Below are 12,222 nucleotides of genomic sequence, written 5' to 3' on the forward strand. Positions count from 1 at the left end.
CACCAGCAACAGTGCCACCCAGTGACAGAAGAGAAAAGGTGCAGCAGCTCCAGAATTAGAGCGGAATCGGTGGCTCTTCTAACAATTAACCAGAACATTTACTATCTGCCAAACTAAATTTGTGAGCAACCCTGCTTTAAACACCAGGGTGCTACACATATGAATGATGATTAAATACCCAAAATATCTATTTCAAAAAGACAGACAAAATAAAGGGAACGTGAGCTGTAGGTAAGAAGGACATGGGAGTATAATAATCTTCAGTGTTCAGCTCCCCTTTTATACTGATCTGAGCTTGCGCTCCCGATTCGGTGATGTGCACAAGAGCAGAAGCTCACGGGTCTCTGCCTCTTCACTGACCTAGACACAGAAGTGTGAGCTATTGGCTCCTGATTGCTGTCAATCATAGCTAGTGAGAAAGGAGTGGGAGGGGGGGGGGGGTCGGGATGGGGCTGAGCCATGCTCTGTGTCGCATAGACCTACACAGGCAAGCTTCTTGCTCTGGGGGCAATCAGCAGGGGGGGGGGGGGCGGGGCAGAGGCACTAGGATCAGGGCTGCTCTGTGCAAAACCATTGCACAGAGCGGGTAAATGTATATAACAGAAATTTAAACTGGAACCTCTTGCAATCTAGGTGAGCTGCTGGTGGACAGTAAAAAACACAGCTCAGCAATCTGTTTTCATTTGGCACCCATCCCCAAATTTTAAACTCGAGCTCAAAGAGCACACTGGATTTCTGAAAAATACAGGGATTTTTGTACTTGTGGTGTTTTTAAGAGAAAACGTTGGGAAATGTTCAGGTGTTGTAGAGATGTACTGCTGGTGTGTGTGTGTGTGTGTGTTTTGGTTGTGTGGTTTATTTATTTTTTTTTTTTTTTCTTTCTCTCTATCTATTTTAAGCAACAGCTTTTACATGTCCCGATTGTGAACTTGTACAGATGTACATTCTTCACAGGTGTCCAATGATTGGTTATTGGAAGTACAGTACAAAGCTTTGAATAGAGTAACTAGTTATCAGGTCCTTTTATTTTTAATTATAATAATAATTCTATATATAATTGTTTTTTTATTAAAAAAAATTTTTATCACCCATTTTCTTCACGTTTTTGCAGTTTTCTGTCTTCCTGGGGCTCATCTTTTTCCTTGAGCTGACTGCAGGGATCCTGGCCTTCGTATTTAAGGACTGGATTAAAGATCAACTCAACTTCTTTATTAACAACAATGTGAAGGCATATCGTGATGATATAGACCTGCAAAACCTCATTGATTTTGCTCAGGAATATGTAAGTATATGTATGTTTCAGCGACTATCCCAGCTTCTTGTTGCATATATTTTTTTTTTTTTTTTCCTGCACCTGTTTTAATTTAGATTGCTGTAATGTCTGTATTAATGTAGTTCAGTGCCACACCTTTGCTGCCCTCTAGTGTAAACTCTGGAGAACATGCAACGGAGGGGAGGTTTTTTGAAGGGGGGTTTTTTTTTTTTTTTTTTTTTTTTTCTTTAGAACAGTCAACATATATTTTGTACAAGCAAATGCCCAACAGAAAAAAAATGTTGGTAGTTATACAATTTGTCACTATTTGCACAGCAGCTTTTCAAATGCAAGTTGTTTTTTTGTTTTGTTTTTTGGCGGGGTGGGGGGGGGGGGGGGGAGAATTACTTGAATTTTCTTGCACACAAGCACTGTATCCCACTTCTTCTTTTTTTTTTTTATTTTTTTTTTTGGTTTTATGAGCCATAGAGATGATCCAGGAACTTCAATTCCTCCAGCTCTATGGTCAGCCAGTGAAACCGCAAGTTTCTATCCCAGGCTCTCTGGTGAAATGGGAAGACGGGGGGCACCCTTCTGTTACCTGTAAAGGTGATCCAGCAGCTCTATAGCCATTCAGATCTTTTACATTATTCAGCATTGCTGGCCAGAAATTAATACCAGCGTTATAACTACCAGTGGAACCCTAGTATGTTCTAAGGGCCCCCGAGTGGTTACTTTTTAATTAATTTAATTTTTTTATGATGGTGGAAACTGACATGCATTTTTTATATTTTGTATAACTAATTTTTTTTTTTTTTTTTTTTTTTTTTTTTTTTTATTTCTTTAGTGGTCTTGCTGTGGTGCTCATGGACCCAATGACTGGAACCTCAATATTTACTTCAATTGCACAGACTCTAATCCAAGCAGAGAGCGATGTGGAGTCCCATTTTCCTGCTGTGTTAAGGACCCCGCAGTAAGAACCTCCACATTCTTTATTTTCTTTATCTGAGCACTTCAGATAGCTGGGATTTTGTATAATCCTCAGTCTACAGATTCACATTAGCATAATTTTATAGCAGTGCACTTTTGGTGAACATTGTTGCTTTTGTATTCAGTATTATGCATTTTCACACTTGTGAGTTGAGGCAATGTATGCGGTAATGCTCATTGCCATAAACTTGGAAAGGTATCTGCTCTAAGTGCTATTCATTGTGAATGGCTTCCCAACACATTGTACAGTGCATGACCCAGCATATGCATTTTGTAATGCACTGTGCTGTACAATGCGGTGCTCTGCATTGCTAAAAAGTTCTTGCATGGTTTGCATTCATTGTTTTGTGTTGGCAGACCATATGTAATGAATGAGCTGCCCAACGCAACTCTTACTGCAACAGTGTGGTTAAGTGTAAATGGGCCTTTTTGAAGGGTTAGTCTAAAAGGAAAATTGACACACACACTCACACACACTATTATGGATGATGCAAATGGCCCCACAAATGCATCATGTCAATATTCCTATCGCACATGTTCCTGCCAAATAAGGCTCATATAATGGTGGGTGCTGCAGCAATTACCAGCTGTGCCTGAAAAAATCAAGCAAGTGTACACATTCCCCAGCACACCATGGATCAAGAATCGCCGTCCAAAGGTTTCTTTGAGAGAGAGACATCACATCAGAGGTAAGTGCAACGTTTCAGAGCCGTACAGGGCCATGTCATAAAGTGTAACAGCGTCCAAGCAGAATATAAATACATCGACCACCAATCGGGATATGCAAAAACTGGAAAAAAATGGTAACACCCTGATGGTAACATTAAACAGGCTTAAGTGTTAGACTCCTAATACTGGGGAATGCAACCCACATGCATAGCGTCAATGTGGTGTGCATCAGATCGGATCAGGCGCATCTGGCTGATGTGCCGAACAAGCAGCCACTAGGACCCAGCAGTTAAATTGTCTTTCAGTAATGCCGGCCGCCAATCATGGCATGCCACATATGCTGCGCGTGGTTCTCATAGCGACAGGCTAACGGGAGGATGCCTACCTGCGGGGCTGCTGTCGCCACAGAAACCTGTGATGTCTGGCCGGCACCACATTAGTTATACCAAAAAAGTGTAAGCGTGTAGGGGCAAAGCTAGGAAAGGCAAGAGACTAAAGGGTGATAAAAGATAGGGGGGGGGGAAAGGGGTAATAAAGAGGGGGGGGGGGGGGGGAGGAAAACAAGGAGAAAAAGAAAAGCAAAAAAAGGAGGAGAGAGACTGAAAAGAACAAAAGGAGGGAAAAGAGAAAAGGGAGGGGGAAAAAAAGGTGGAGCAGGAAATAAAAGTAAATGGATATAAATGTATATAGCTTAACCACTTGCCTACTGGGCACTTAAGCCCCCCCCCCCCCCCTCGTGACCTGACCAGTTTTCAGCTTTCAGTGCTCTTACAATTTGACAATTACCCAGTCATGTAATACTGTACCCAAATGATTTTTATTTTTTTTCCATACAAATAGAGCTTTCTTTCAGTGGTATTTGATCACCTCTGGGTTTTTTATTTTTTGCGCTATAAATGGGAAAAAAAGACCAAAAATTTTGAGAAAAACCCATTTTTCTTTCTGTAATTAAAATTTTGCAAATTATTATTTATTTATTTTTTTTCTTAAATTTTGGCCACAATTTATACTGCTACAGATCTTTGGTAAAAATAACCCAAATCGGTGGCTATTATTTGGTCTTTGTGAAAGTTAGTCTACAAGCTGTGGTGCAAATCATAAAAAAAAAAAAAAAAAAAAAAAAAAAAAATTGCTCACACCTGAAATACTCATTTCTTGGCACCCTAACAAGCCAGAAAAGTACAAATACCCCCCCCCCCCCCAAATGACCATCACCATCACATGTTCTAGGAGCATAAATTACACATCTAACTTGACTACCTATTATACGTTTAAAGGCCCTGGAGCACCAGGGCAATAACACTGGTGGCACGGGATGACCGATGGCTCTAATACGTGGCACTGGGGACAGATGGCACCGACAGGTACTGTGGGCATGTTTTACATATGAGATTATCTCTCATTGGACACTCAGATCGAGTGCTAAATGGCCGCTGTGGTTGGCCATTTGGCGCGATCTGAGATTGGCTGTGTCCAAGGGCCACGGCCACCACAGAATTTCCCTGATGAGCACTTGCGGCGGCACGCATCAGGGAAGTAAACAGGATGTCCAGTGACGCCCTCCTGGCAATTGGGCGCCGTGATGTAGCCGTCTTTCGGCTATAGCGTGGACGCCTAGTGGTTTAAAAATATAAACGACAAATCTAAAAAACGAATATAAAAACAGAACTACAAGTAACAAATCACAAGATACAAAAAATAATAAAATATACATGAAGGAAAAAAAAGAAACCTAAGTGACGCACTCTACGCTCATAACAATGGGATTAGCTTAACGGTTGTAAATTCCGAAATGGTTTCAGGTGCGAGCCATTGGTAAAAAAATTGTCACATTTAAGCCCTTAAAGTCTATTGGGGGAAAAAACACAGCTAGCCGTGACCAATCGACTACCTTAAGTGAGAAATAGAAAGGAAAGTATGAGCAAGAAGAGAAATAAGATATTTACATGGTATGTACTATACCCAATCAAGCACTACTCAGACTAGACATCAGGATGTATTGTACAGGTGTCTCAGCATTGAGTTTTATCAAGGACAAATGCACCAAAGCAGGGAAAAAAAAAACGGTAGATAAAATGAAGAGATCTGTCGTCAAGGAAACATGTGAGAGATTGGTGTTGAGGCTGTAGCCAGTGTGTGTATCCAATATGCCTTGCGGTGGAGGAGTCACGATCACCTCGCCTATTGGGTTGCTTGCGTGTTCAATCACCGTCCCATGCAACTAATGGATTTGGTGCTTTCACTGGGTTTGACTTCCTGAACAGTATTTTCCCAGGAATAGTGTTCATTCCTGAGATTTCAAACAATCTGATCTCGTTTCTTGATGTGAGCATCACTACATCTCTTTACGTTACCCCAAACACACTGACAGAAACCCACTGCTTCATTTTCATAGTGCTGAGCTGCGTAAGAACTTACTCATTTCACAATTTGTATGGGATTGTAGGCAGGAATGCTCGGACATTAATGAAAAATCAAAACAACTTCTTTAGCAAAATGTGTTTTTTATCCAAAAAAAAATAAAAATAAAAATAAAAACTTGGCCGTGGCATATATTATTGATTTTATAGCCATATTCATAAAATATTAAATGACCACACATTTTGTTTCATCATTTTTTAAATAACTCACTACACCAAAACTTAAGTAAATACAGCTCAGCCACTAAGACTCAAGCTGAAAAACAATTCAATAGTCACAAAACTGTCCCCCAAAAGACAGGTTGGGGTTGCCTCAATCCCACCGGTCACCCCAGCACACAGCCTTTTAAATACAAGACTGAAAAGTAAGGTTCATCATCATGTCCAGGCTAATGTCCGATAAGTGCACCCCATCAAACCTATAAAGTTCTGCAATCCCACCTTCTAGATCGACATGACGGTAAGAAAAACCCAAAGCAGGGGTTATAAATTTCTCAACCACCCTATTAAACCTCTTCCAGACCTTTTCAAAAGGCCTCAAAACAGCCCAATCCAGCCAACGCAACCTAGGAATAATTTCAGAAAAGATAACCAATTGCAGGGATGAGATTTTTATTAGATTGAATTCCTTATACTAAAAATAAGATCCAGAGTATGCATTTGACCCACAACATTCCCACCCAAATGTAAAATTAAAATGCTAGGGGTAAGCCATGATAGAAGTGTACTAAAGTCAAATAACTCCTCCCACAGCATACCCCATCTGCCAAACCCAAAAATGTGAAACGTTTTCACACCCACATAGGAGTAACCAGTATTTGATACGAGAGTATTTCAATTGCAACACAAGATTTTTGTGTACATTTTTAAAATGCCCTTGCACATTTCCCTATGTTGGAAAGATGGCTGGCCCATGTTATGAAACTAATTCCAAAAGCACAGAAGCGACATTAGGGTAGCCTTGGCCAAAACTGAAAAGGGTGAGCAGGTTGACTCCAGCAAACCAGAAGCGGTACACTTTATGACATCTAAGCGCCAAATCCATGAGTTGTATGGGATGGCGATTGAACACGTCAAGCAACCCAATAGGCGAGGTGATCAGAACAGATTTACTCCTCTGCCGCAAGGCATATTTGATGCACACGCTGGGCATGATTGGTGTTGAGATCACCAGGCTATATCTCTCACATGCTTCCTTGACAACAGATGATCACTTCTTCATGTTATCTATTTTTTTGTCTTTGTGTTTATCAAGGACAAAAATACACCAATGACGAGACACCTGTACAATGCATATTAATGTCTAGTCTGGGTAGTGCTTGATTGGGTATAGTACATACCATGTAAAGGTCTTATTCTATTCTTGCTCGTACTCTTTTTCGTACTCCTTTTCCTATCTGTTTCTCATGCCCTATGCTTACCTGGAAAACTCGCATAAGGTTTTTCCAACAGACTTTAAGAGCTTAATGTGCCAATTTTTTTTATAGTATATGGGTTTATTTATATTCCCCTTTCTTTCTTTTTATTGGTTTCTTCCTATTTATCTTTTATTTCAGGTTCTCTTGCCTTTTCTCTTAACTTTTAATACTCTTAATCTCTCACCTTTCCTAGCTTACACACTTACTTTCTTTATCACTTTGATATACCTAATGCAGTGCCGGTTTGACGTCACGGGTAGGCGTCCTCCCGTTACCCTGTCGGTATGAGCACCGTGCACATGTGCAGCTTACGTGATAGCCAGTGTTGCTGAGAGACAACCTAACCGCTGGGTTCTAGTGGCTGCTTGTTTGGATCTGGCGAATTTGGCTGATGTGCTGATCTGTTGCGCGCACACACACACTGACGCTATGCATGCGTGCTGCTTTCTCCAGTATTAGGAGTTTAATACTTCAGCCTACTTAATGTTACTTGGTTACCTTGTTTTTTGTTTTTGAATTTTATTTTTTATTTATTTTTTCATGATTTTTGACAGGATCTGATGCCATGAGGTCAGGATGGGGGTGTTAATTATTATTTTTTTTTTTTTTGCATGTTCTGATTGGTGGATGATGTATTTATATTCTGCTTTTACACTGTTACCCTTTATCAAATGCCTGACGAAGGGGTCCTGCGCAGCTCCGAAGCTATGTCAATAAAGAAACCTTTGGACGGTGATTGTTGATCCATGGTATGCTGGCGAATGTGTACACACAAATGCATCAAACGCATGTAAATGCATGTGTGAAACTGCACATTGATGTGAATTATTGTAGAGCCTTTAACTGGTTCACATACAGTTGTGCTCATAAGTTTACATACCCTGGTAGGATTTATGATTTCTTGGACATTTTTTTTCAGAGAATATGAATAACTACAAATTTCTTTCACTCATGGTTACTGCTTGGATGAAGCCATTTATTATCGATCAACTGTGTTAACTTTTTTTTTTTTTTTTTTTTTAACAAACTACCCAAATGACCCTAATCAAGTTTACATCCCCTGGTGATTTTGGCCTTATAACATGCACACAAGTTGTCACAAAGGGGTTGAATGGCTGTTAAAGGTAACCATCCTCACCTGTGATCTGTTTACTTGTAATTCATGTTTGTAAGACCCCTTTCACACTGGAGGTGTTTTTCAGGCTCTCTAGCACTAAAAATAGGGCCTGTAATGCACCTGGGGAAAAGCCTCAGCTGCAATCCCAGTGTGAAAGCCTGAGTGCTTTCACACTGGAGCGCTGTGCTGGTAGAACGTCAAAGCGGCTTCTTTGCAGCGATATAGGAATACACAGCTCCTAAAGCACCCCTGCCCATGGAACTCAAATCCATAAAGCGCCGCTAAAAATAGCGGCTCTTTACTGCCGACGCTGGCAGTGAGAGTGCCCTAAAAGTCGATGAGTTTCTAGACTCCTGACAGACCCTTACACCTTGCATCTTTTATCCAGTGCTGCACTGACGTTTATGGATTCTGAGTCATGGGGAAAGCAAAAGAATTGTCAAAGGATCTGCGGGAAAAGTATATAAAAATAAATAAATAAAATAAAAAAATCCAAGGAATTGAGAATGCCAATCAACAGTGTTAAAACTCTCTAATCAAGAATTGGAAAATGAGGGGTTCTGTAGAAACCAAACCACGGTCGGGTAGACCAATTACAACTTCAGCCACAGCCAGGAAAATTCTTTCAGGATGCAAAGAAAACACCACAAATAACTTCAGGTGAAATACAGGACTCTGAAAACATGTGGCGTGGCTGTTTTCAAGATGCACAATAAGGAGGTACTTGAAGAAAGATGGGTTACAGGGTCGAGTCACCAGAAGAAAACCATTTCTACTCAAATGCCACAAAGTACCCCACTTGTAATAGCCCAAACAGCACAGAGGCAAGCCTCAAACCTTCTGACAAAAAGTCATTTGGAGTGATGAGACCAAAATTGAGCTTTTTGGGCACAACCGTAAACGCTACATTTTTGGAGAGGAGTGAACAAGGCCTATGATAGGTGCACCATCCCTCCTGTGATCCACGGAAGTGGATCGCTGATGTTTTGAGGATGTGAGCTACAGAGGCACAGGAAATTTGGTCAAAATTGATGGCAAGATGAATGTAGCAAGTTATCAAAAAATTCTGGAGGAACATTTGCATTCATCAGCCAGGATGCTGCTCATGGGACGTATTTGGACATTCCAACATGACTGATCCAAAACACAAGGCCAAGTCGACCTGTCACGGGAGTGGCCATCTGTCACCTGACCTCCATATCATTGAGCCACTCTGGGGAGCTCTCAAATATGCAGTTCATGCAAGACAGCCCAAGAATTTACAGCAACTGGAGGCTTTTTGCCAAGAGGATTGGGCAGCTTTACCATCTGAGAAGATAAAGAGCCTCATCCACAAGACTTCAAGCTGTCGTGGATGTTAAAGGGGGCAAAACGGTATTAAGAACTGGGGTATGTAAACTTTTTTGATCAGGGTTATTTGGGTAGTTTCTGTTGTGATTATGATTTAAAGAGTAAACGCCGTTAATTTGATAAATGGCTTCAGCCAAACACTAACCATGAGTGAAAAAATGTTTGTTATTCATATTCTCTGAAAAATGTCCAAGAAATCATAAATTCTGCCAGGGTATGTAAACTTATGAGCGCAACTGTAGGTGCAATGCGGGAACACTACAAATCCACTGTGGGTTTCCGCATCGCACCTGACTCACAAGGCAGTTCACACTGCCATATGCAAACTGCTGGGAGTGTCAATACAATGTTAATGACGACCCCATTTCAGTTCACATATCGCCTTACAAACTGACAGTTCGGACAGGAATTGGATGGCATGGGTGTAAAACATCCATGCCATCCGATTCTTGTGCGGACCAAAGTAGGGGTCCTGTGCGATTTTGGTCCAAATGCCATGCAAATTCAGCCATACATACCATCTGTATGGCTGAAATGGCATTGCGCAGACGTCACGTGACTTGCACTGCGATGTGAATCACATGCGATCTTGCACAGCTCACCAGTGTGAACCCAGACTTTAACAGACTTCATATTCAGTTAGCAGCGTGAGTTATTGCGTACATTTTCTACTTCTTCTATTCATGGCTTGCCTGGTAAAACATTTTTATTTTTTTTTTTATTTGATTTCCTTACACTTATTCACAGCTATGCATTTTTGGTGCTTTTTGCAGATATGCACTACAGAACGTATTCCATAGGAAACCATGTTGAATGGACTGTAGTGCAAAAAGCACTAAAAAATACGTAGGTGTGAATCGGGCCTAAGACGCATGACAGTCGTATGAATGTGGAGCCGACTTCGCCCTGCCACTTGAAGTCCGACATCTGTCTGACTTCAATGAACGGGGATCAGACTTTGATCCCGCTAAAGCCAGGCACTTTGTGTCTGGTATGAATATTTTAGGGGAAAATCCATGCCTAATTTAAAAAAAAAAAAAAAAAAAAAAACGGCATGGGTCCCCCCTCCAAGACCATACCAGACCCTTCCCAGCCCCCCCCCCCCCCCTCCTCCTCCTCCTTCTTTTTATTTTTTTTTTATTTTTTTTTGTTTTTTTGTTCGTCATTTGGCCTGGGGACCCCCCCAAAATCCATACCAGTCCCTTGCCTGCAGATTAAGACAGGGTGGGGACGAGCGAGCATTACCTCCCCTCCTGAACCATACCAGGCCACAAGTCCTCAACATATGGGGGGGAGGGGTGTGCTTTGGGGCAGGGGTGGCCTTGGAGGGGCCCCCCACCTCAAAGCATCTTGTTCCTATGTTGATGAGGACAAGGGCCTCTTCCTGACAACCCCAGCCATTTGGTTGTCGGTCTGTGGGGGGCTTATTGGAATCTGGGAGGGGGGGGGCAGAACCAGATTCCGGCTGTCCACCCTACATGATTGAGTATGGGGTACTCCTACCCATTCACCAAAAAAAAAGTAAAAAATTAATTTTATTAAGGCAGCTTAATTTCTTCCTATCTTTTCTCTGCTGATATCTCCTAGCCCTCTCCAGTTCCTCTCCCCCTAACTTCTGCCTCTGCTGGGTCTCTGCTATATTTTTTGCTGGGTCTTCTGTGTTCTCCCTTTGTTCTGTTCTTCCAATGTTGACTTGACGAGCTCTCCCGCTCTAATGCTGGGTGCGTGGTGTGCCACTACTTATATTTGGCATGGGGCAGGTTCACCGAAGGCTCGCCCCTTATGATGTCCCTGCCTGGGGCAGTGATGTCATCAGGGGCGGGGCCTCCAGGTGACATCACCTGGTGACCCCGCCCCATGCTAATATAAGTAGGGGCGCACCCAGCATTAGAGGGAGAGAGTGTCGAGTCAACATTGCAAGAACATTGGCAGAAGACAGCAGACAGAGGGAGAAGGACCGGCGGAGGAGGCAAAAGAGCCAGAGAAGGGAGAAGTTGGAAGAGACGCCGGGGCTGCTTGACCTCTCTGGCGGTATGATTATTTCTGATTTTTAGGTGCTGAAAGCGGTACAATGTTTTGCATGGAAATTTAGCGTTTTTTATATTGTAGGCCTGCAATTCTTAGGAATAAGACCCCTTTCATACCAGGGCGTTTTGCAGGCGCTATAGCGTTAGAAATAGTGCCTGCAATCCACCCGAAAGAAGCTGCACCATTGTGTGTATTGTGAAAGCCCGGTGTGCTGGCAGGACGTTAGGGAAAAGTCCTGCCAGCAGCTTCTTTGGAGCGGTGTGTTTACCGCTCCTCCACCGCTGCTCCTCATTGAAATCAATGGGGCAGCGCTGTAATACCGCCAGCAAAACGCCGCTATTGCGGTGTATTACTGGCGGTTTTTAACCCTTTCTCAGTTGCTAGTGGGGGGTAAAAGCACCCCGCTTGCGGCCGAAATGCGCAGCAAATCCGCCGCTAAAAATAGCTGCGTTTTACCGCCCACGCTATGGGCGGTGTGGTGTGAGAGGGGTCCAACTCCCTTAAATCTGTCCAAACCAGAGTCTGGTAGACATCCCCGGTATGAGTTTGAAACACAAAATCATAAATTATAATATAAATAATAACAAATGCAAACCCTTGTGCTGTCAGAGGAGAGAAGAAAGGTTCTTGAAATACACAAAGTAGGGATTCTCCTAGTTGGTCCCATCTTCACACAGAACACAATGGGGGACACGGGTAACCCCTTGACCACCGCCTAGTGTTAACCCCTTCCCTGCATATTTATAGCACCGATTGCATATGGAAACATTGATTTTTCACATGTCATGTGACATGAGCTCCCAATGTAGGATCGTTTGTTGTAACAATGTGAACCCGGCCTGAATGAATTTAAAATCACCTTTTGCACTTTATTCAATCTGGACTTGCCATATAAACATTAAACAAGTTTGGGGATGTTTTCAGAGTTTACTAAAACCATTGACGTTTGAACCATTCAGATTGTATTCTTTAAAATGG

The 12,222-nt window shown here is 42.2% G+C and overlaps 1 protein-coding gene across 1 annotated transcript in view; it reads left to right on the plus strand.

Moving 5' to 3' along the window:
• The window catches only part of TSPAN17 (tetraspanin 17), a 61,698-nt gene that overhangs the window by 40,419 nt on the left and 9,057 nt on the right, over nt 1-12,222 (plus strand). Inside the window, exons 4-5 of the mRNA XM_077472418.1 lie at nt 1,112-1,282; nt 2,100-2,225. Of these exons, the coding sequence (XP_077328544.1) occupies nt 1,112-1,282; nt 2,100-2,225 (297 nt within the window). The remainder of the gene's footprint in view (nt 1-1,111; nt 1,283-2,099; nt 2,226-12,222) is intronic.

Source organism: Lithobates pipiens, unplaced genomic scaffold, assembly GCF_037356315.1.
Source record: "Lithobates pipiens isolate NorthernLeopardFrog02 unplaced genomic scaffold, aLitPip1_a1.2 Scaffold_8, whole genome shotgun sequence".
NCBI lineage: Eukaryota > Metazoa > Chordata > Amphibia > Anura > Ranidae > Lithobates > Lithobates pipiens.